Source organism: Rousettus aegyptiacus, unplaced genomic scaffold, assembly GCF_014176215.1.
Source record: "Rousettus aegyptiacus isolate mRouAeg1 unplaced genomic scaffold, mRouAeg1.p scaffold_m13_p_2, whole genome shotgun sequence".
In the NCBI taxonomy this organism is placed as follows: Eukaryota; Metazoa; Chordata; class Mammalia; order Chiroptera; family Pteropodidae; genus Rousettus; species Rousettus aegyptiacus.
In genome coordinates this window covers 33,269,382-33,292,956 of record NW_023416295.1, presented here as the reverse complement: position 1 = coordinate 33,292,956, position 23,575 = coordinate 33,269,382, and the positions used below count along the sequence as shown (strand labels likewise).

Below are 23,575 nucleotides of genomic sequence, written 5' to 3'. Positions count from 1 at the left end.
ACTAAGACTCAGAAAACTCCAGAGGAAATTGCGAGTGAGTTCTGTGAGTGAGCATGTGAAATAAGGCAGAGTACAGTCTACAGCAAGATTTTATAAAGCAAGGAAAAAGAGAAACAAGTAGTGAAAACAGTCGTTCGTGACAGAAATGCAATCTGTACTTCAGAGTTTTGTTTCCTTTTTCTCTGCCTTTATATAGCATTTCATTATTTTTATATAAAATGGAATTTATATGATTTAAATCATATGAGCTAGATAAAAACTATTAAAACATATAAAATGTTAAAGTTAGAATATTTTATTCCTGTATTTCTTGGTACTCTACACCAGATGTACATTCGTATCCACCACATCCTAATTAAGTTTCATAAATAACTGCATGATAGAAAGACAGCTGAAGCATAGTTTCTTAGAAAAATTCAAAAGCCCCTTTGGAACTTCAGTGAAAATCCAATTCCTTTTGAAGTAGCCCAGTATCACAGAAGACCTGAGGTAAGCCTTTGTTTTAAAGACCCTGGTATTTTCAAATTTCAGTTTCATTTTTTAAGTTACAACTTTCACAAAGCATAACCCTGTTTTTTTCAGAGGGTGGGTCAGTGTTTATTTATTTATTTTTGAAATTACTTGTTGTGCATCTGAAATGCCATTGTTGTTCATTTATCTTTCTAAGTATCTCTTAAAACGTTTAGATTTATTTTGTAGATTTGACTATTTGCTAACAGTTACTGGTAGAGGGAAGTCTGGGTCACAGATATAGCCTTTATCAGCACAGATATTCGTACAGACTATGTTATAAATATTAGCCCTGTTTAACTATAATTGTACTTCTAAATTTTATTTAGTTGAGTGAAATTTTTTAAAAGTAAAAGTTATCTTTTTTTGGGTTTTGATATTTGGAAAAAATATATAAAAGAAGAAAATAACAAGATCAAAATCCAACTTTTACATTCAGACATTTGCTAAAAATGTCACCATTTTCCCCTTGAAATTATGGGTGTGGAAAGATACGTGTTTGCCTGGATCAGAAGCTGTATATTTCATTCTGAAAAAAAAAATGTCAATGTTTGGGCAAATGGAAGCACTAAAAGAAAGAGAGGTGTTTTTACTCTTCAGACTCTACCCATCTATACAAACAGAACACACCGTGGCGGTTTTCAGAGGTGACAGCATTGTCTTCAAGGAGGGGAAGAGGCAATTCCTGGGAGGCATATCTGAACTACAGGAATCTTAGAACTGAAAAGGTTTTCTCTTAAAGCCTTATATCCAGCAAAAACCTTGGATTTCCTAGATCAGACCTATTTTCCATTTTTTTGTGTGTGTATTTTTTCATTCTCTCTATGAATAAACTCCTGTTAGAAGCAGTCCTAATTATCGTAACCACATTTACAGTTCTAAGGCAAGAGAGAAAAAGAAATCAATAAAAGGGAAACATGCCGGGGGAAGACAGAGTGAACTCTTAGTTCACTAAAATTTTGTGACTAATCAGCATCTTCTTTAGACATCCCTTAGGCAACCCTAACTGATCTTTTTTTTACTTAGTAGAAAACGACTGGAAACTTTCCAATTGCAATACAATCTTTTTGTTCAATTGTCGGCCAGTAGTAGTTTTAAAAGAAATAATTTTCTATATTTTCCTCAGAGGTGTCTTAATCTTCCCCATCAAACTTATAATCCAAATGTACTAAAGTCAGCAGGACCGAGTGCCTAATTTGCTTATATGTATGGTGCAATCTAGCGTCAAGTATCATCCACGGCCATAGCCCGGCTTCAAATATTCATGATTCTCCACAGTCCAACATGCATTAAAAGTGGGAATGATGCCAGCAACACACAGTCTTCCTAGTGACAAGGAGCCTTCTCAGATCAAAGGAGCAAGCTAAAGACTTCAAACTAAACTGTCTTTTTAAAAGACAGTCACAAAAGGAATGTCAAATCCCATACCCTATTTCAGCTTTGGAACATCAATGAAATGAAAAAAAAAAAAAAAAGATGCTCATTCACTTTTTCTTCTGAACTCATCTTGCTGCAAACTACTTTGTTTTCTTCCTTTCTTACCACTGTAGTCCAACAAGGGATGTTATGCACCAAAACTGAAAAACATTATTAATGTTTCAAAGATAAAATACATGACTACTGAGGAATTAATAGCATTTAAGCCAATACGATATTGCTAATGGAGCCTGAGTGGCATGTAGAGAAAAATAAAAGAGCAAAGTTAAAATGAAAATAGGAGCTATGAAGCTTCCATAAGAAGCAAATATACATAATAATTTAAGTTCTCCTTATGTCATTTGTCACCCAGCTGCACCTGCTCTTACACCTGTGCTCTCTTCCCTGATCTATCCTGATATCCAGGAAATGGTAGGCACACAGCCAATTTCATATCCAGCCATTCCTATGATCAGACTCAACTACCTACCAACCTGCTTTTTTCTTACATTAAATCAATTATCAACCTCAGGACTCTGAACTACTCTGACTGATAGGACCAACAGAAAGTTCTAGGCTAATAACTCCTTAGGAATAGTTCTCAGTGCAAAGAGTTACCACTGACCTACTTTGTACTTACTGAAATAATTTATCAGGTATGATAATTAGGGAATATAAAGCTGTTTTTAAAACCAACCAAGTATAAGAAATATTTGTTGAAATCATAAGTTGGTATTCCCAGTGCTATCATATGGGGCTTTATTACTTTGCAATGAGTCAGTTTTATTATGTTTGACTTATTTATAAGCTATTCTTTTTCTTTATAAATTATATTTGACAGGATGTATTTGAGAGTCTCTTTGATGTATAAATGTATTAGTTTTGAATTTTTTCAGTCTTGATATGAAGAGAAACAATCTTTTAAGCTCTTCTTTTCATTTATTCTTAACCTCTGCCCCATAAACAGGCCACATATCCTTTTGCACAGGCATTCAAATTATTTCTGAAGTCCATCCTAAATAAAGAGATACCTCAACATGAGAGTGGATGTACCTATGGTGTGGACCAATCACCATGTGACTTATAATTCTCTCTTTTGAAAGATTAATCCTGTCCTACATTTAGGTATATATCTACAACTGAAGATTTTTTTTTTTTTTTTTTTTGTAGCAATGGTCTTTCTTCCTTACTAAAAAACCTGGCCATTTCCTGATTTCTATAGCCTTGATGTTCTCTACAAGAAGAAGAAAAAGACAAAAAAAAAAAAAAAAAAAAGACTTGAAATGAAATTGTAGAACATAAATGAAAGGTGTATATGAGTTTACAACCTACATGTTTTCTCAAGATAAACACTTTAAAATGTTATGTCATTAGTATATGATTTATCAATACCATCCTCTAATTATTAATTTTTTCTCCTTTTACCTTCACTTTCCTTACTCTTTTCCATTTTATTTATTATTTTCCCCCCATGTCTAGTGTTACTTTCTTCTTAACTCAAGAACTCATCTAGGTAACTATGAAAACAAGATCAGCTGTTTGTGTACTGGCTTTTTAATTCTCACAATGATTTACTGTTACCTAGAAAGTACCTTTGAATAACTAGACTTAGTCCTTGTGGTGAAATGTAGAATATTAATTTCTTAGGCCAGGGTTAAAAAAGATCAGGGGTTAAATTTTCACCTTTGTTTTAATATTGCAGATACAATAATAACTATTTCCCAGTTGTTATTTACTCAAATCCTGTTATTACCTCATAAGGCAGGGTTCAGGAAATATGTTTATATAAAATTGTAGTTTAGTTAGTGTCAAGGGAGAAAATAATACAAAACACTGAGTTGTACTCTTTGTTGCCGCAGCATATGCAGGATTTTATGTTTCTGAGAGGGCCTGGCCATGGTTTCACCCCAAATCAATAGCACATCAAAGCACCTCTGAATCAGCTGACTGTATGAGAGTCAGATCACTCCCCTCCTGCTTCCTATCTTACTTTACAGCCTCTTTCATTCCATGCCTATTTAATTTCATTTATCGCTTTATTCTTGTGTCCTTCAGCTCTTTCCAATCTGCCCTTCATGGCCATAACTAAATATAATATATTAACATACAAAGGTATTTATGTAAATGAAAATCAATACGCTTATCATTCCAGCACTATTCCTTATTGCTTACGTTGGACATTTTAAGTACATTTTATTTAAACCCTAACAACTTTTCATTCTTGCCTGGGGAGCATAATGATGTTCTTGGCTCCCTGCCCCCTACAGCCCTCTAATCTTCACAGCTATGGCCACTTAGCCCCATCTGGAGGTTCAGCCTTATTCCGCATTTTGAAGCTAATCTTATCTCTAAACTGGGGGCGTACAAGATATCCGTAGCCAAAAGCTAACTGATTCAGCATCCAGTCAGCCTTGCTACTGGTTTCATTCTGACCTTGTCATTTATTCTGAGGTCTAGGCGCTTGCCTCAGCCCCATGGTAAGTAAGGCTTGGCTTTCAACACCAGTTCTATACAAGTGGGTATCTTTCTAGTTTCTCTTGTATCTGTCCCTGATTACTTTTCCTGATATCCCATTCCTAGCTGACTGAGGTTCTGCCTTGCTCTTCTCCCTGTTCTCTTTGTAACTGAGTTTCTTTTTCTAACTCCAGTTACCATAGCTGTTCAATCTTTCTGATGCCACTATCTTGCCCATATCTCCTTGTACTGCCTGCCTTCATACCATAGATAAAACTTTCACTAGAATACCAGAAAGGACACTGCTTGCCTGAATGTTTTCCCACTGCCTGCTGCAGGCATCTCCCTTGTCGCCAGCTTCAACCTTGTTAGGTCTTGAGTTACTGGATCTAAACTGCCTGCAATCTGGCCATCCCATTATTCCAGATGTGACAGGAAAAAATATTGTAATTGCATCTTTGTTTAAATTGTTATGCTAACACCCAGTAGTTACTTTTACCTCATATATTCATGTTGGCTCTGCCACTTTAAAACTCAGTGTCCTCTTTATAAAGTGAGATCATAATGAAATCTACTCCTAGTCTTATTTTGAAGGTAACTGAGAAAAAATGCATACAAAATGGACCAAGCTCATAGTTAGCAATCAGTCATTTTTAGCCGCTATAGTTATCTCATTTCTTAAAACTTTGCACTTGTAAAGTGGAACTATGTCACTTAAAGATGATCATTAAAGAGATGAGAAACTAGGGGAATAAAAATTCTTAAGAAAAAATTAAGGACTCGTGTAAATTTTTTAAGTGTAAAATAATTGACAGTGAGATAATTAATAACTTTAAAGTAATGTCGAACTACAGACGCAGTCACCAGCAATCATTAAAAATGAGATATTTTAAATATTTATTTTCTATAAGTATAACAATATACAAAGACTATGACTATACAGAGCCCTAAAGTATTTAGGGAGGAGAAAGACTCTTTGACTCAAGTCATTTATTCTAGAGCAGTATTTCTGTGATCATTTGGGGGAGTTTCAGATAAGGAAAATTTAAAGCTCCACTTTTCTGAAATTCCGATTCATTAATTTTGGAGTGTTTAAAAATTTCCCAATGTAATTCTGATAACCAGCCAGATTTAGGAACCAAAAATTCACCAGCAATTAAGATGCCCAGGATGTTCTTAAAAATACAGACCTACATTTACCTCACAATGGTCAAACCAGTGCACAGACTCCTGGACTTGGTTTCTAGCTGCCCACTGGCTACAAAATTTGACAGGTGCGGAAATTATTAATGTTTGCTTTTATTAATGGGCAGCTATTTTGTCTGGCTAGTCAATAGCAGTGTTTACTTGTAAGTACCTAGTTTACCCTAAGAACCTCCGTTTGCTCAACTGGAATCCTCAACTTAATCTGCATTCAAAAAACATATTAAAATATTTTAAGTATAGCTGTTTCATTCTTGCCAAAATTAACTTGCCTTAATTTTTTTCTTGTTCCTTAGATGAACTGCGCCCTCCACTTGAGGTTGATCAAAATGGTTACTTTTCCCCACTACTTTATTGAGATGTAATCGATATAACATTGTATAAGTTTAAGATGTACACCTGCTGACTTAATGTAATACACTTACTATTGCAATATGATTACCACCATCATGCTAGCTAACACCACATGTCACATAATTACCATTCCTTGAGAACATTTAAGATTTACTCTCAGTCATTTTGATCAAAATGAGTGTTAACAGCTCTAAGCAAACACAGTCTGCATAGTGAAGAAAACAAAGGACACCTGGCTGTTTTCCTGAAAGGTATGTATATGTAAAATGACTGAGAGAGGGGAGAGGCTAAGGGAGTAGGAGGGGCCAGACAGAGATTGAGACTGCCTCTTTCAGCTCTCATGCCACAAAGATATCCTCCGAATTCCAGGTCACTCACTTTGGGTATGATCAGGGCAGAATCAATACATGTCAGTGCCCTAGGAGGCTAACATTTTGGGACCCATTCAAAATAATGAATATTATTCAGTATTTGTTCAGCACATCTTTACAGAAGAAGCTGAATATTTCTTGGCTAAAGAGACACATTGATCCTAGAGGACGACCCGGAGATCATTTGTCCTGTCATCGTCTCAATTCAGCTACGGGTGCACAAAGGCATGCCCTTAAATAAAATCTCTGCTGTTACCCAGATTCTCCATTTTAGGAAGCTGATTAGCAGCTGTCCAGTTTTTGGGCCATGCTTCTTGAGAGATGTCCTGGTAAATGAAATTATTCTCACCAGCTTTTACCATTGACAGTATTTGGGGGTCTCAGTCATATCTTTCTATACCTTACCAAATAAAGCTCTGGGCAGCTGCTCGGCTGGCCCAACTCTTAATTCGGCTTCAGATATTCCTTGCTGTTATTACTGCCCAATTCCTACTCCTTAGAAACTAGGTTAAAAAAAATAAATGCTGAAAATGTCTTCTTTAGGCATGGTTTATGGAATAAAAAGAAAACAATTATTGTCATTATTTTGTTTAAAAGAATAAATAAAAGCACATTACCAGACATCCTCGGCATCTTCATCACATTCTGCACCAAACTGGCAAATATCGCAGGTGGATGTCTCCTTTTGACTTGTTTCTCCTGAGCCTTCATGGACTGTAGAACAGAAAAAAGGAAACAAAAGATTTCAGATAAGTGTGCATAATACCAACAACTCTAAGATTAGTCTATATTAAAACTGCTACTTTTCCAATGGACCTGTTTGCTATTGAGAGTTCATAAGAATGCCGTATTCAATGCCTTTCTTCTCTAAATTTAAAGGCAGCTCTAACAATAATATACTACCCTTTGGTATGTTGTGAACATTTCTGCATTTTATAGGCAAAATAAAACAAAGAAGAAGGTTTACTGGATTTATCAAAAATTTTTGGCTTCACAAATAAACCATATGTAAGAGTTATTTAATGAAAAAGGATTTAGATTGTCACTTGCCTAGAGGAAAATATGTCTATTTTATTAAAAAATACTTAATATTTTCTCATTTCTAAATCATAGATTTTATTTTCATTCGAAGGCTTTTATATATAATTTAAGAAACTTAGATGGTCATCCTTGACTTATTAAGTGTTGTCTTTATTTTTTCCTCAAGATGTTAAGTAGTTATAAGAAAAAAATGTTGATAGTAAATTTTTAGAAGATGGCTTTTAATTGGTTTGTGCAGTAGTTTCTTAAATCTTTCATAAATATTGAACAGAGCCCATTATAGTTTTTTTTCTGTGAGGGTTATGAACATATATTTCTTGTTAAAAACATATACTGTCATTGATAATGATTGGACTTTTTTTCTCCCCATAAATTACAGGTATAAAAATATGTAATACATAACCTAATTACAAAATTAACCTCTCAAAATTATGACACGATAGTGTAAATCAAGAAGAATTCTGAGTCCAAATAATGAACATCTGAGCAACACTTTTGAGATGATGGATTATTGTTTACTCAATTAAAAAATATACAGTTGAAAGCAAAAATAGCTTTACTTATAGACGAAAAATTGCAACAACCTAAGTACTGCATAGATAATCTAATTTCATGGACAGAAAATACACTTAAAATCAGATGTTTAAATCAAGAGGATCTTTAAAAAGTGCACTTCTGCAAAAGGCCATGTATTTTCAATAGAAAAAGAACATAAGCAATTAAGTATGGCATTAGCTCCTGTCTTTATGAACCCTAATAAGAGAAAATTTTAACAAAGGCACAATTTATTAACATGCTCCCTGAACCTAACAAATCCAACCTTATTTATTTCGTTTTAATAAGATATTTTCTCATAATTTCTTCTTTGTTAACAAGAGGATTTTTAATATTTACAAAAGCAAAGGTCTTTATTCATTGATTTTCTTTAATTTGCTGCTGTGCAGATAAGTGATTTAATTTTTTAAAAAAGGACAAAAAGGCATCTCTGACAGTACTGTTTTATAGTTTTTACAGGAAAGATGGAGAGATTTATATTTTTCTAAAGCATCTTTTTCTTCCTGTACTTGATGATTTGCACTTACGTTAAAAAAGTTTTGAATTACACAGGTTAACTTCAATTGCAAAAGTATTCATGATATAGTTTTAAATACGAAAGTCTTAAAAAAATTATTTCTCCTCAGAAAGAAGAAGGAATTTTAGACTCTGATAAAATAGACACCACTTATTATCCACTGTATTACTTTAATACAGGCAAGACCATTAGAGTGGACCATGGGGATAAGAAAGAAGCCAGGGCCTCACCTCAGGGGAGACTGAACAGCTGAGGTTGGTCTCTTTATTACTTTCTTATTATTAATGCAACACAGAAGCTGCTAATGGGAGAGAGACTTTTAGTGTTAGCAAGATTAGCAGCTTCCAGACTAAAACTTCCCATCACTCAGGAAATGTACTAACGCAAGGGGAAGGTCCTTAGTGAATAGCTATAGTCAGTTAGGGGCAGCCTCATTTGCTTTACAGTAGAGATCCTTAGTTAATGATCTACTGGAAGTAATCCAGGGGGTGAATTATGCTAACTCATAATTATACACTATATATTATAATACATGTGATAATGTTAGGTAGCTAATCAGACCCAGCCTAGAAACCACCCAAAGAATACCCTATTGGTAGTTAGAAAATCCCTCCTGCATCCCCAGAGACAAAGGATGGAAGGGTCATAGCCTTAGCTGGTTTAATCCGGTCACAGAAGCCTGTGCAGAAAGTACTACCCTAATCTGCCTACAATCTAATGCTCATTAAACTGTCATTATAATACTATGTTTATGCCTAGAAGTTCATGAATCTAATTATAACAGGCCGATCTCTAGGTAAGCACATGCGCAATCGTCAAAGTGTTATACGGCAGCCAAGTGTCAATCAAAATGACCTCACTTGCCCATCACCTAAGAATGTCTTTGAAACCATCCATCACGGCCCAAATATAATTCAGAGATTCCCACTTTTGGCTTGTTGCTGTTTTTACAGACCTTTGCTAAAACCATGTACCTCCTTGGAGGGTGCTTTGTCTTTCTAAAATATACGTTTAATAAATCTTGTCTAAATCTCAAAGACCTGTGATTCTACACTGTGTCAATGAGGAAGAATTGAGGAAAAATGCTAATTACACTTCTACGCTGTTATCCGCCCCCCCATGCCGTTGAGGTGACACCAAAATTCAAATTACCCCAACACTAACAATAATATATTATTTTAAATGTTATAATAGTAGTAGTTATGATAATAATTACATATATAGCACATATAATAGTTATAATACATGTTATATATATATATATATATACATTATAATATATGCTACACTATATTACCTAAATGGGCTCATGATATGAGTTAGGAAGTGTTCTCACTTCCTTTTTTTATCAAAGTGTTTGTATATGATGGTATTATTCTTTAATTTCTTCATACAAGGCTATTTAAATTTTCTATTAAATTGATTTCTGCTCTTGTTTTTATTTCCTTCATGCTATGTACCTAAAGTTTAATTTATTATTTTTCTAGTTTCTTAAAATCAAAGAAGTGTTTGATTTTATACCTTTCTTATTTTTTGACATAGATATTTAAATCCGTAAATTCTTTTTAAAGGCTGCTTTAGCAGCATCTTATACATATGGATGTTGCGTTTTACGTATTTCTGTTCAAAATATATATAGTAATACCTCTTGGGGTTTCTCGACCCATTGATTATTTAGTGTGTTTTTTAGCTTTCAAATATTTGAGGGTCTTTAAAAGTATATATTATTTTAATTCATCTTTTATTTAACTCTATCGTGGTTAGAGAACACATTCTGTTTAATTTCTTTGAAATTTATTAAAACTTGTTTTATGACCAGGAAAAAGATCTATCTTCTTGAATAATCCATATGCATCTTAGAAGTTGTAACCTCTTGTGGGGAGTAATTTGCTATAAATGTTAATTGGCTTAAGTTGATGGTTAGTTTTGTTCAAATCATCCATAACTATACTAATTTTTACATTTTTTTATCTATTGCTGAAAAAAGAAGTGTTAAAATCTCTATCAGTGACAGTAAAATTGTTTCCAGTTTTTTTTTTGTTATATTATTTTGTTTTGTCTTGTATTTGGGAGATTTGATTTTGTTTCGGTGTAGAAACATTCTGTAGTCTATGACTTTATAAGGAAGTGACCCTTTTATCATCATAAAATGCACTCTTTTAATCTCTGGTAACACTTCACCTTGAAGTCTACTTTGTTCTGATAGTCATAGAGCCACACCAACTTTCTTTTGTTTATTGTTTCTATCCCTTTACACCCAACCTGTTTAAAACATGTTTTAAGTATGTTTCTTGGAAACAACATATAGTCAGATCTTGCTTTTTTATCTAGTCTGAATACGTCTGCATTTGATCAGGGTGCTTAGTCCATTTACTTTAATGTAGTAACTTTTGGGGGGTCATTTTTTCTGTTATTTTGGTGCTTTCTTCAAGGATGACAATATGCATCTTTAAATTATCCTAATCCATTACTTTATGAACAATTTAAGAACTCTATGACACGTTTTTAATTACTACGGTCCACTCTTTGCATTCTTATTGTCATATATTGTACATCTACCTATTCTGTAAACCTCCTGTTACTTTATAAAATTAGTCTTACTTAAACAGTCATCCTATTATTTTCTGTTAATTTTAAAGGTAAATGCCAGATATTTCAGTACTAACACAGACTTCTGTCTGTTACTTTTAATCGTTGACTTCTGACATGTATTTGCTCTTTTTAAGACTTTTCTGTAGTCTCACATTCTCCATGAAAGACATGAATGATATATTTATCGTGAATTGTATTAATTTTTCCAATTATTTCCTCACCCTTTCCAATACATGAATTATGTTCCTCTCCATAACTATATGACTTGAGTTCCATGATTTCACTATTGGCCTTAGGACTTGCTTTTGCCATTGTAATGTGAGTGGAAGTGAGAAACTATATAAAAGCCATCATTTGCATTTCTACTTTCTTGCTCTTCCCTTTTGCATAAAAAGGACACATTCTAGAATAGGAGCTGTTCCTTCAACCAGTCCCAGAATGAGAAGATATATAAAGCAGAGCCATAGTTGGCTACAGTCTCAAGAGCAAGAACTACACCACAAACAATGTAAGCCTCTGAGGTTTTGAGGTCATTTGTAACTATAGTTTCACCTAGTGGAAGATAACTAATAAGATACGAATTAATGTTATCAATAAAGTCGAAGAAAACATACTTCACATCATTTTCCACATCTCAGATTTGGTTGCATTATTTTTCTATACAACCCTGGATCTGCTTTTAATTTTTTCCAAATCTTTTTTTCAAACTTTTAACTATTCCTTTTCTATAGCAGCACATATTTTGCAATACCTAAGATATATTGCTTCTATTATAGTTTCACTTTTTCCCAACAGAGTCCTACCTTTCCAGTCTAAGCATGGTTCCCACTTTCCTCTCCATGTATACAGCTCTAGTATATCTTTTTGACGGATATATAAGGTGTGCCATTCAAATTAAGCAGAACATAAACATTAAACACAGTATAAACATGAATGAATAGAAATTGCCACATGTATCAAGTCTGAAATCAAGGAGGCAGTCCATGAAACTATTAGATTTAATCAACAAAAAAAGAATGAGACTTCTAAGCTTAAATATGACCCATAGATAGTGGTTCTACACTTGACGAAATTATTACAAAGTTAAGGAAAAGCATTTACACAAATGTTATATAAATTTTAATATATTTTTTCAAAAATTGAAAGGCAATTTTCTCTTTCTATTTTAAATTCAACATCAACCCAGTAGTCAATGTTTTGTTGTTTTTTTTTCTTAAATACGTAGAATGACAATAATTCTTGGCAGACTTAATTTTTCTACTTTATTTATATAGATAAAGGATTTATCATGGATAACATTTAATTATCTGTTGTAACTAAAATTACTTTGATTATAAAATTATAAGCAGCAATTTTTCTTTTTGAAAACTTGCATGTTCAGAGTTGAGGGAGGAAATTCATTATCTTTGCTTCTTTTAATTAAAAGAAGTGAAAATCCACTGCTGATTTTTAATTCTTAAGTAATTTAAGTGCTAAAAACTACAGGCAGGCTAAGATTGCACGTAAACATAATGGTTTAAAATTCTAAAATCCACTTGAAAAATCTAAGAACCAACTTTCATGCCTCAGCAAATGAATTTTATATTAAACACTCAAAAGAAGAGATCATTACAGAAAATTTAATTTTTCATAATTAAGCTAGTTTGCTTGACAAAACTTCTTTAGAAATCACAGATAATTTATTGTCTGTACAACAAAATAATTTGAGATTAGTACAGTGCTACTATATTAGACACAATTCTATTGTCATTTAAGTCTGACTGATTTTACTCAGTTCTGTCTGAGTTAAAATTGAAGATGCTCAGTTGAATAGAAAAAAGGAGAAGAGAATGAAGATAGAAACTAAAAAAATGAGAGAGAAAGAAAGGATGGAAAGAAGGATGAGAAAATGCTTATTCAGCTTGATATTATATATGGCAGAATTCATCAGAGCAAGTTACTATGCTGGACTTCATAAAACTCTAACATATCAATATATGATAATCATAAGCAAAAATACTTTCATTATTCTAAGTACTATTAATTTAAATCATTGCAAATTTAATGTAATTCAATTTAAATCATTTAATTTTTTATTATTAAATGCCCAATATATAAAAAAATTATTTTTATTGGTAAATTATGAACATTGGCTTGGACTACCTGAGCTACTATAAAGCATGATCGGGATCAAACCCCAGTGAGAAGGGATTGAGAAGAGATTGAGTTAGTAAGTGGAAAGGATAAACGTAAGTGACACTTTGGCGCAGATTTCCTAATGAGAAGAACAGAGAATGAGGCAGTAGATGGATAAGAAATGTTAGGTCAAGAAAAAAATTTTATGAAAAGATAGATTTGAGGCATCATTGTCTGCTGAGAGAAATGATGGAGCAGAGAGGGATACATTTATGCAGGAGAGAAGGGATAAACACAGAAGCAAGGTCCTCGAGAAGCAATGGTTTTTACATACAGGCGCAGTGGTCAGTCTTAGAGGTAGGAACACGTCTTCCACTCTAGGAGGGATGGGAGAGTATGTGGGGACAGATGGAGGAAGGAGGTGACACTGGAAAGGGGAGGATGAAATAGATCTCTGGTTATATATATTGCCTCTATTGTATTTGTGTTTAAGAAGGACATCGTCATTTGAGAAAAAGATAAAAAAGAGAGACGTGAAATATTGTAGTAGCGTGAATACGAATGAAGAAAGAGCAAAGTCTTTCTAAGCCTTTCCTGTGCTAGTTTATTGCTTTCCAACTTTATGCTTAATTCTTATAATTAGCAAATCTCTAATAAATAAAGATATATCTGTATTAACCTGCACTTCTGTATGTCTTCAGTATATGGCTTTTGGTGTTGATAAAGACATTTCGTGGTGTAGAGTTTTATCTGAATCATCAAATAAAGACTAAATTGCCAGTAGAGTTAACTCTAACCTAATGAATGTTTGTTTCAGTAGAATGGCTTTGCAATTCTGTAACATTTTACGTGTCATGTTTATTTCCTAAAGATTTTCCCATTCCATCCACACTGTACTAGTTCAACTTTTAATTATACATTACCTAAACTTCTAAGGATCAGATCTGTACTTGCAAACTTGTCTATCTTAAATATATCTCCCATACATTATTACTGAAATGTATCTCGCATGTATCTTATTGAAATGCAAATCTGATCACACCATTTAAAATTTAAAATGACATGAAGTAATCTAGAGCAAGTTCCATAGTTTATACAATTCAGGCCTAGAGGTAGGGAAGCTGGATTTGGATTGGCCAGAATCTTTCTTAATCCCCAGATTTCTTATTTGTAAAATGAGATGCCTGCCCTGCTTAGTTCACAGGCTATAGAGAAGATTAAACAGGAGAATATGTGAAAGCGCTTTGCACCCTCTAAATTGCTTTGCCACTCTAAGGTGTTAACATTAAGAAAGTGTTAAAGTTGAAGTAAAGTCGCTATCTTGTTCCATGTAAGAAGGTTCTTTGAAGGAAGTCCAAGACAGAGCATCACAAATGTGAATTGTTAGCCACTGTGAATGGCCTTATGACGACACTGAAGTCTTGGTGGGAGCAAGACAATGAGAATCACACACACACACACACACACACACACACACACACACACTCACACACACAATAACGGAATAGAGAAATAAAAATATTGAGGAACTTGTAAAGAAAATCTTGCACCCAAACATTCTTATTTGGTCTCTTATATTAAGAAGTAAAAGGATTAAGGGAGGAGCAAGAAAGAAAGTCAGTCTCTGATAAGTATTTTCAGAAATTGCCCATAGCTCTAGGCTCTTTGTTCCAGTACATTGGATCTTGAAACAAAGAAAACACTAAAGTGATATTTTCTTTATTTTCCTATTAATAAAATATAAATGAAAATATAAGCCCGAAAGACATATTCCATCTAAGTCTAACTTCAAAGTCCAAATAAAACTTAAAAATAAAATTTATGATCAAGATTTATTTAAATGTATAATTGATTGATATAAATAGGTCAATAAAATAAAAGAGCAGCAGTAATAATCAAGCCAATTTTAAAAGGTCATACATAGCATTTCATAAAATTGGTAGTTATAGCTATAGTATTTCTGAATTGCCTGTAATATTTTCCAGCCTAGTGTTGCTGTTGAAGAGCCAGTCTTTAATTTTTGAAATCACAATAACCAAAATAATAAGAATGTCATGGCTAGAATTTATTATTTGTGATTGGTTTCAGCCTTGTGCTAGATCTAACCACATTCCTTCCTCCATCCCTACTTGTTCTATATTGAGACCCTTTTACCTCTACAATTTCTATTCTCCCTATTGTCTCTAGTCGGTGGACTTAGGTCACTCTTGTGATTCCCTTTTCCAGTATACAGATGTCTCTCAAACTCTAATTTCAAATTTGTAACATATTGCCTATACCCTAGCACTCCTAAAGGCATCTCTTGTGCTCCATCTTGGAACCTGTACCCACTAGCAGCCAAGTAAGGCATAGCCCCAGTATCCTCAGTTTTACTTCCTCCCAGAAAAATTGCTGAATAATTTCAAATCAACATAAACAAAAGAAGATTAAAAAAATGTATTCTCAAAAGTATAAATATAGCAATGTCAGAATTGTCCAGTTTGAAGCATAAAAGAAAGAAGACTTGAAACTTTTCCATAAATTGGAAAAAAAAAACCCCACAAAACAAAACCCACAAAATGGTCTAAAAAAGCTGAAATGTTGGAATAGGTTAGAAATTGACTTCAAGCTAATCAATATGTCTACTTACAAAACCATTAGTTCATTCTAAAACTGTAAAATGGAAAGAATGAATAATTATGAAAAAGACATCTAGATTTAAAAAAATGCATGAATTTTTAGGGAAAATGTTAGCACCATTAGATTGCCAAGGATATCCAGAGATAAATGGAAAGAGATACATTTTTAAAAATAAAGAGTGTTTTATTTGGAATTTCATAAGACCAATTTTCTAAACTCAAATGCTTTCATGTATAGTTTCATCAAGATTCATAGATCTTTTATTTTTAAATACCTTATACCTAAAATGTAGGATAATTGCACCTGAATTAATTCCCTTGTTGCAAATATGGAAAAAATACTTCAGGTTTTGGGAAAAGTTTCTATTAGCCTAAATTATCAAGATTTAGGTCTAACAGGGACTATAGCTTATTACTTCTGTTTAATGTTTTAAAAACTGTAATATTGAAGGACATATATGCTAAAGTTATCAGACATAAAAGTATGATTTTTCTTTGTGAATAAACAAAAACATTGGTAAATATAATAAACCCAGGAAAGAAACATTTTTAAATGTCCAAAAATTTGTATTATTGTAACATTGTGGGTTATATTGATGAAATTAATAACAAAATAAAAATGAACTTATATCTTTGCAGAGCTTTGATACTGTTCATTTAATTTAGTCAGTGACTATTTCTAATGACTATGAAACACTGGTCAATAACCAAACTTGAACAATACTTTAAAAATACAAATATTGACTATGATATAGCCCTGTTTAGTTCCAAGATTCCCCATTACCATCAGGATAAAAATCCACAGTCCCTTATCACTGTATTCAGTTTTTCATGATTTACTCCCAACCTATCACTCCACCTTCATCTCTAGCACCCTTAGTATGCTCCTTATGCTATAGTTGTATCCATCACTTTGCTGGGGATTTACAGATGTTTCTACTGTATATAGTGAAACGTCTCCTCCCTACCTCTATGGCTGATTCTGACTCAAACTTGAAGATTCAGCTGCAGCATCACATCATTCAGGAAAGATGTCCTCACCTTCCTTCCTTTTCCTTCATTCCATGGCTATGTTGGATTCTTGGTTGTACTCCCGCGCATTCTTAGATCTTATCTTATTGTAGAAGTTGGATTACTTTCCAGATTTCCTTCATTAAAATGTCCAAGCAAAGGGAAAGATTGCATTTCCTGAACACCCTGTGGTTGAACAGACCATGCAACTAGTTCTGGCTAATGAGTTGTTGAGTGGGAGTGACACGGGTCACTTAAGGCTAGAGGATTTAATTGCTGGTTGGAAACCTCCCTATTATTAAAGGGCGCTTGGAAGGGGCAGGAAAGGAGGCCAAATTAGGAGGCTATAAAAAAAGAGGAGTAAACATTTGTCAGATGTGGCATGTGATCTGGAGAGAGAACTGACTACATGTACTGATGGTTTCTTGCAGGAATAAAGTCAATGTTCAAGAAAGCTGCTCCATCTGTCTAGGTCACTGAGTGGTTGCAGTGGGCAGAGCCACCCAACCTGCCGTGCGAATGAGAAATAAACTTTGATTCTTTTAAGCCACTAGTTTTGGGGGGATGTTTGTTATTACTGCATAATCATGCATAACCTGAATATATCTGGGATAAGCCTTAGAGGCATAGATGCAATTGGTTCCACTATGTTGATTTCACCAGCAACTCCCAAGTACCAAACTACCGATGGTTACTATGGAATAGAATATATGGAAGTAAGTCAAATGCTGATTCGCTGAGAAAAATGGCAGCCATGTGGAATTTAGCAGCTTATACCTAAAGTATGGAGAAAGGGTGGTTTAACTAAATACGGTGAATTAGGAATAAGAAGCAGTTTATTGCGTGATAATGGCAGATTGTATTTATTGTAGTTTTAAAATGACAGTTCTAAGAAAGTAATATATGGCCTTACATGGGATGTAGAGTAGAAGTAGATTGGGTATGGAAAGGTGTTATGCTGTCACTTGGGAGAAGACAGGAGGATATTGTTGGCACATTTGGGACAATTTAATCTTACTCATTCACTAAAGCTAACATTGATAACTATTATAAAAGTGCAAGAATATACTAAATTCTTACCTCCTTAAATAGACCCTATTTATTTTCTTAGAGCATACAGAAAATACTTCCTAATAATTATTGGCATTTAAAAAACTATGTTCACATGCATGATTTTAAAGCCTTAAAGCCCTTTGACGTAAAGGTAGATTGTAGCTGATCTGGGGTATCTCCAAGCGGAAAATAATTTTTTTCCTTTCTCAAAACACATTCTGTTCCCTGACCAAATTCACACCCACACAACATTCTATGCCATTGCTTTCATTTTTCCCCAATGCTGTTTAAATTTCTTCATGCATATTCGTATTTTTAGATCAGATAAAATGAATAGAAGGTTCTTTCCCTAAAAAAATATATGTAGTGTGATTCAAAAAAAATGTTAATGGAATGAAATACTGGAAGCCTGGTTCAATATTGATATGTAGCAACTAATTTTGTCTCTGTACTCAATTACTATTTCTTTGTGTATCTGAAGCAACATTCTTAAGGAATTACATAGCTATACAAGCACTGGGACTGACAGAATTTTTAAATGGAAGAGATGCCAGTGAAGAAAAGGATTTAAATGTACTAAGTACCATCTCTTTCAGAATATGCCTAAATATGAGGTAGTACATAGGGACCAATCATATCTTTACTGCATTTTAGTCATATATAAGTAAAACTATCTCCATGTAGGAATATTTTCCACTAACACAAATACAGGTATCAAAATGAAGAGGCCTCTTCCTGGGTTGTTAAATTCCATGTTAAATACCCAATACGTGGGCTATCTTTCATGACAACAGTTTCATTCCTCCTCTGCTCCCACACTGCCTCACAAGCAGGTCACAGAGAAAAGTTGTTAACCACATTCATCTTTGCCTAAAAAGAGATTAAAACAAAATAAATCATGCACCTTAGCTTTACTCTTAAGAGGATCAAATGGCTGAGACAGTGATCTGTTTGTGTTCAGAAGGGCTAGTGCAAAGGAATAGAAAAAAATATTCAGGTGAAGAATTTCTAAATGGGGAAGATGTGTTTTAAAGACAGTTTCTATTATGATCAGCCACACGTGGCAGAGTTGCAGGGCAAAGTGAGTATGTGTACTATAAACAAAATGAAGTCTCCTTAGTACAGGCTGCTGCATATTGAGAGAGATCTGTAGATGAGATTTATAAGCCAAGACTATCGCTTTCATAGTATATGTTTTTAAAAACAGGTTTCACATCAGTTTTAATGCAACTGGGAAGAATTTCAAATTTTTTTAAAGACAAATTACTTGGATTTAACTCCTAATAACAAGCACATGTGCAATGTGAGTTTAGAAATAAAATTCAGTCCAAGAATTTCAGTGAAATTAAGAAGCCAGTTGTATTCTTGGTGCATAGTAATACACATTTTAAAAAATCTACAAGTTTATGTAGTGCATTTGTTAAATGATACAATATCCATATCTATAATTACTCCTGAGATCAAATTAAGAACATTCCTCATTTGTTGGTTTGTCTCCAAGGAAAATACAGGAAAACGAACGCTAATGAAAAGATTAATGGACTTCTCAATGTATAATATATTAACCATTTTTAATGTATTTTGAGAAACAAAAATAAAATAAAAATAGAGTGTTGTCTAACATATTCTTGGTAAATATTGTGTGATTTTAAGGTACTCATCAATGTGAATTTGATTTAAGTCTGTGAATCTTTTCTGAATATTCCTATAGCTATCTAGATAGAAACATCATATGTAAAAATGTTCTTTATTCCAAACAGATACAATTCCCAGTGGTAAAAGAAGATTTAGGTACCTCTGAAGGTTTCTTATCATCCGGCAACATAACTCTCTGATGGTTCAGTGCCTGAAAGGGTCGTCTGAGATCACACATCAGATAAATCAAATAGTTGGCTCGCGGAGAGTGGGAGCCTGTGGTAATCTCATGTCTGCTTTCAGACACCAAATCTTTCTTCTAATAAGGCAGTAGAGAAGTTAATATGTTACTTGGTGTGGCATATCCAAACTCGAAGTATCAACCTGCCTTAAGTTTTTGCTACTAGTTCTGAGAAGGTCTGACTTGCCTAACTAAGCATAGACTATATTTAGTTTTAACATTTTAAACCGCAAATTCCAAAACCCTGATATAGTAAGGAAAAGGTGGTGGTGAGAAGGCTGGAAATGTACCAAGTTTTGTCTCTAAATTTCTTTGAGGAATTTTATTGCAACATAGAAAGATCCACTTGGGGGGTAATTTTTATTCTATAAATATTTATCGAATGAAAATAAAACTAAATTTGTTTTATATATCTTTCTGCTTAATTTAAGACTAAAAGCAGTATTTTAAATTTCTACTATATTAAGCAAGTCTTTCAAACATTAGCAATCAAATGCTCTCAAACTACGTTGTCCAATAGGGTAGCTGGTAGCCACTCGTAGCTGTTTAAAATTACATTAATTAAAACTAAATATAATTAAAAATCCAGTTTCTCAGTTTTACTAGCTACACTTCAAGAAATGAATAACAACATGTAGCTAGTGATCACTGTATTGGACAGGGCGGATATAGGACATTTTTTATCAACACAGAAAGTTCTCTTGGACAGCACTACCCTAGAAAGGTTTAACTAGAATACATCATAGAATAATATTCATGAATCAGTCTTCCCAATTCCGTACTTTTGTTTCAGTCTGTCAACCTATAGAAAATCAGAGATGGTGTGACTGACATTTTCACCTTTCCATGAGGTGGTGGGAATATCTTACTGTGATACACATATGTGTGGTGTGACCATGTGTAACATTTTTGTATATAACGTACCTTAGTTAATAAATAAACATAATGAATTCTTAATTAATAAGCCTTGTATTCCTGCTCTATCTCAAATGATCAAAACATAGCTATCTTCCAATTCAGTCTCTAAACATCCTGATAATGAGCATAAGTATTACTGTGGCTTGAAACTCAACAGATTACATGCACAGAACTAGGCACAATAGAGTGAATGTGGTTTTAATGAATATTTTTTTCTCTGTCCAAAGTTGCGGCTACCACATTTGCAATTATATTTATAGTTTGGATTAGCATGCCTATCTCATACACTGAGATAATTATTGTGCCTGGAGTACAGCACCAATATATACATACTACTTCAGTGTATATTGCTGTAAAACTGTTTCCTTTCCCTTAAACTGTTTCCTTTCCTTTTTCATAGGGCCTAATTCTTCCATGTATATACTTAGCTATGTGAGTTTACACTAAATCAATATGGGAGCCTTGAGCAGTATATTATTTGTAATAAGACAGACCTGAATTTTGGTGGCTAAAAGTTTCCTACAGAAGAATTACCTTCCTAACTGACATCAGCAGGCCTCTCATTACCAGCAGTTTGAGAAGGAAGATTAAAGCTAACAAAGGCATATAGAGATTTAATTCTGTGTTCACATCTAGAAGCTGTGATAAGCTGGGGATCTGCCATTACCTTGATATTTTGGAGATAAATGAGTATCCAAATAAATAGAAGGCTTTAGTCTCTGCAGCTGTCACTAACATTATTTTACCCTAATTGCAAAAACATTTATTTTAAACACTAGAATACACACTGAAGAAGCTAACTTCAGCTGGCGAAAAGGAGATTTTCAATTGCTACCTTTTCCAGATTAATTCAAATATTGTGGGAGATACTAAGGGCATCATTTTATTCTTTATACATTGGACTTTGTATTTTGTACATGAGGAAGACAGGAAAGATGGAAAGAACTACCTCTATGGTTTCCCTGTGGGTAAGAACTGTTTTATTTTGCTGTGTGCCCTAGTATCCCCATATTAATTGGCACACAGTAAAGCACTTATGAAATATTTACTGAATAAATGAAGGGGTAGATTTTGTCTGAGACAAGAAAAAGGGTCATTTTAAGACTAATATTTATAGGTATATATTTATAGTTAGAATGTTTCTTTATTCAAATATATACATCATTTTGTTGCATTTGAGGAACTAATATAGATCACTGTCCCTCCCATCACCCCTTCCATCCATCTCTTCTCAATTCTTCCATCTTCTCCTATTATTAACAGAGACTTCAGATTATTTAAGCTTATTTCAGATATTTGGGGATTTGCACAAAAAAAAATCTCTTTGAATGTTTATTTATTTAAAACATTATGACATTAAGGACTCAAGATGAAACTAGATATTACATTTTAATTGAATGATATGGGCCATTTTCTCTAGTGTATCCATTCATTCTACCAACATTTACTGAATACCTACTAGCTGGTACTAACAGGGATAAAGCAGTGAGCTAAATAAAGTCCCTGCCATCATGGAGATTAGAATATTGCGAGAAAATATTTTAAAATATTTTTGAGTAATTTAAGGCTGCATGCTCTCTTTTTTAAAAATCAGCAAATTCATTTACTCATTTAGTCAAATTGAGTCCCCCTACTCCACTACCACCACCTTATGAGGAAATGATAAGAGAGAGTGAAATTGAAGGAACCAATTTTGCATAACTGGATATTGATATTGTGGAACGTTGGTTGTGCAGCTGAGGATGTTCCGCCACAGATGGTGAAGTGGTAGGTGGATGAGCAGGCAGCAGCCAGTGAGCCAAAAAGTCTGCATAGGAAGTACCTAGGTGTGAAATTAGAGTGAGAGAATCGAACTCAAGGCTTAGTCTTCTGACCATACACCACCTCTTACAATTCTCCAAATAGGGCAATCCAAGCTTCAGTTTGACCCTTTCCTTACTCTTTGCATTTCGTTTTCTTTCTCAGAAAAATCTGGCTTCAGAAAATGATATCTAAATGATAATGTGTCATTACGCTGATGAGTAGGGTTATGATTCTTGAGACAGATAGACAGAAGCAAGAAAGGCAGCTAGATGGCAGATCAAAGGCATTTACTGACCAGAAGGTAGAAAATAGCAGTTGAGAGTTTTAGCAAATGCATTTAAGAATCTAGAGTAGCTTCTCAGACGTTTATTAGAAGCTAATTCAAACCCTTAGGGTTATGGAAGATTTTATGAAAAGCACCTCTTAACTGACCAACTGTCAATTAGCAAAGGAGAAAATGCCTCAAGTACTCCATTATGATGATGATCAAATAAACGGGCTTTGATTACTATAATAATGCTAGTATAATTTATAAAAAATCTCTGGTTTTATATATGAAAAGAATTCATAACTGGTGATCATCTGTAAAATCTACTGTGGAAAACTACAAGTATAATTGCTCGATGATGCCAATTTTCTTTCTTCCTCAAATTTTTCAGGTGATCTAATATAATGAGAAATAATAATCATTAAGGTTTGATCATGCTAATCTAATTTTCTGGATGGCTTATTAACCTTCCAAAGATATCTTTCTTCTACTTCTTGATCATTAGATCAGGCAATAACTAGGGCAAGAATGAGGAATGTCAATTACATAAGGATGTGTGAGAGGATACAGAAAGGTATGAACATTAAGGCTTATGTTTTTAAGCTTGACTACATTCGTGTATACACATACACACAAGCACAACTTTCTAATTTCTTGTAAGAAAAAGGTTTAAAAAACATTTAAAAATTTTTTCTAAAATGAATTTGGTCCCAAGATCATGAACTCTAGAAAATAAACAGCAGCACAAGTAGAGAGTCTGTATTAAACAGCCACGCACAAAGTTCTCTCACTTCTATTTGTACTAGACTAAAGCCCTTTTTAGGAAAAGCAATGCTTTTCAAGTGTAACAAAATGTAAATAATTTTAAGAAGAGAAAAAAATTATTATTCCAAAGGGCTT

The 23,575-nt window shown here is 33.6% G+C and overlaps 1 protein-coding gene across 1 annotated transcript in view; it reads right to left on the bottom strand.

Moving 5' to 3' along the window:
• The window catches only part of TMEFF2 (transmembrane protein with EGF like and two follistatin like domains 2), a 214,195-nt gene that overhangs the window by 92,992 nt on the left and 97,628 nt on the right, over positions 1–23,575 (bottom strand). Inside the window, exon 5 of the mRNA XM_016127563.2 lies at positions 6,926–7,022. Coding sequence (XP_015983049.1) covers positions 6,926–7,022 — 97 coding nt within the window. The remainder of the gene's footprint in view (positions 1–6,925; positions 7,023–23,575) is intronic.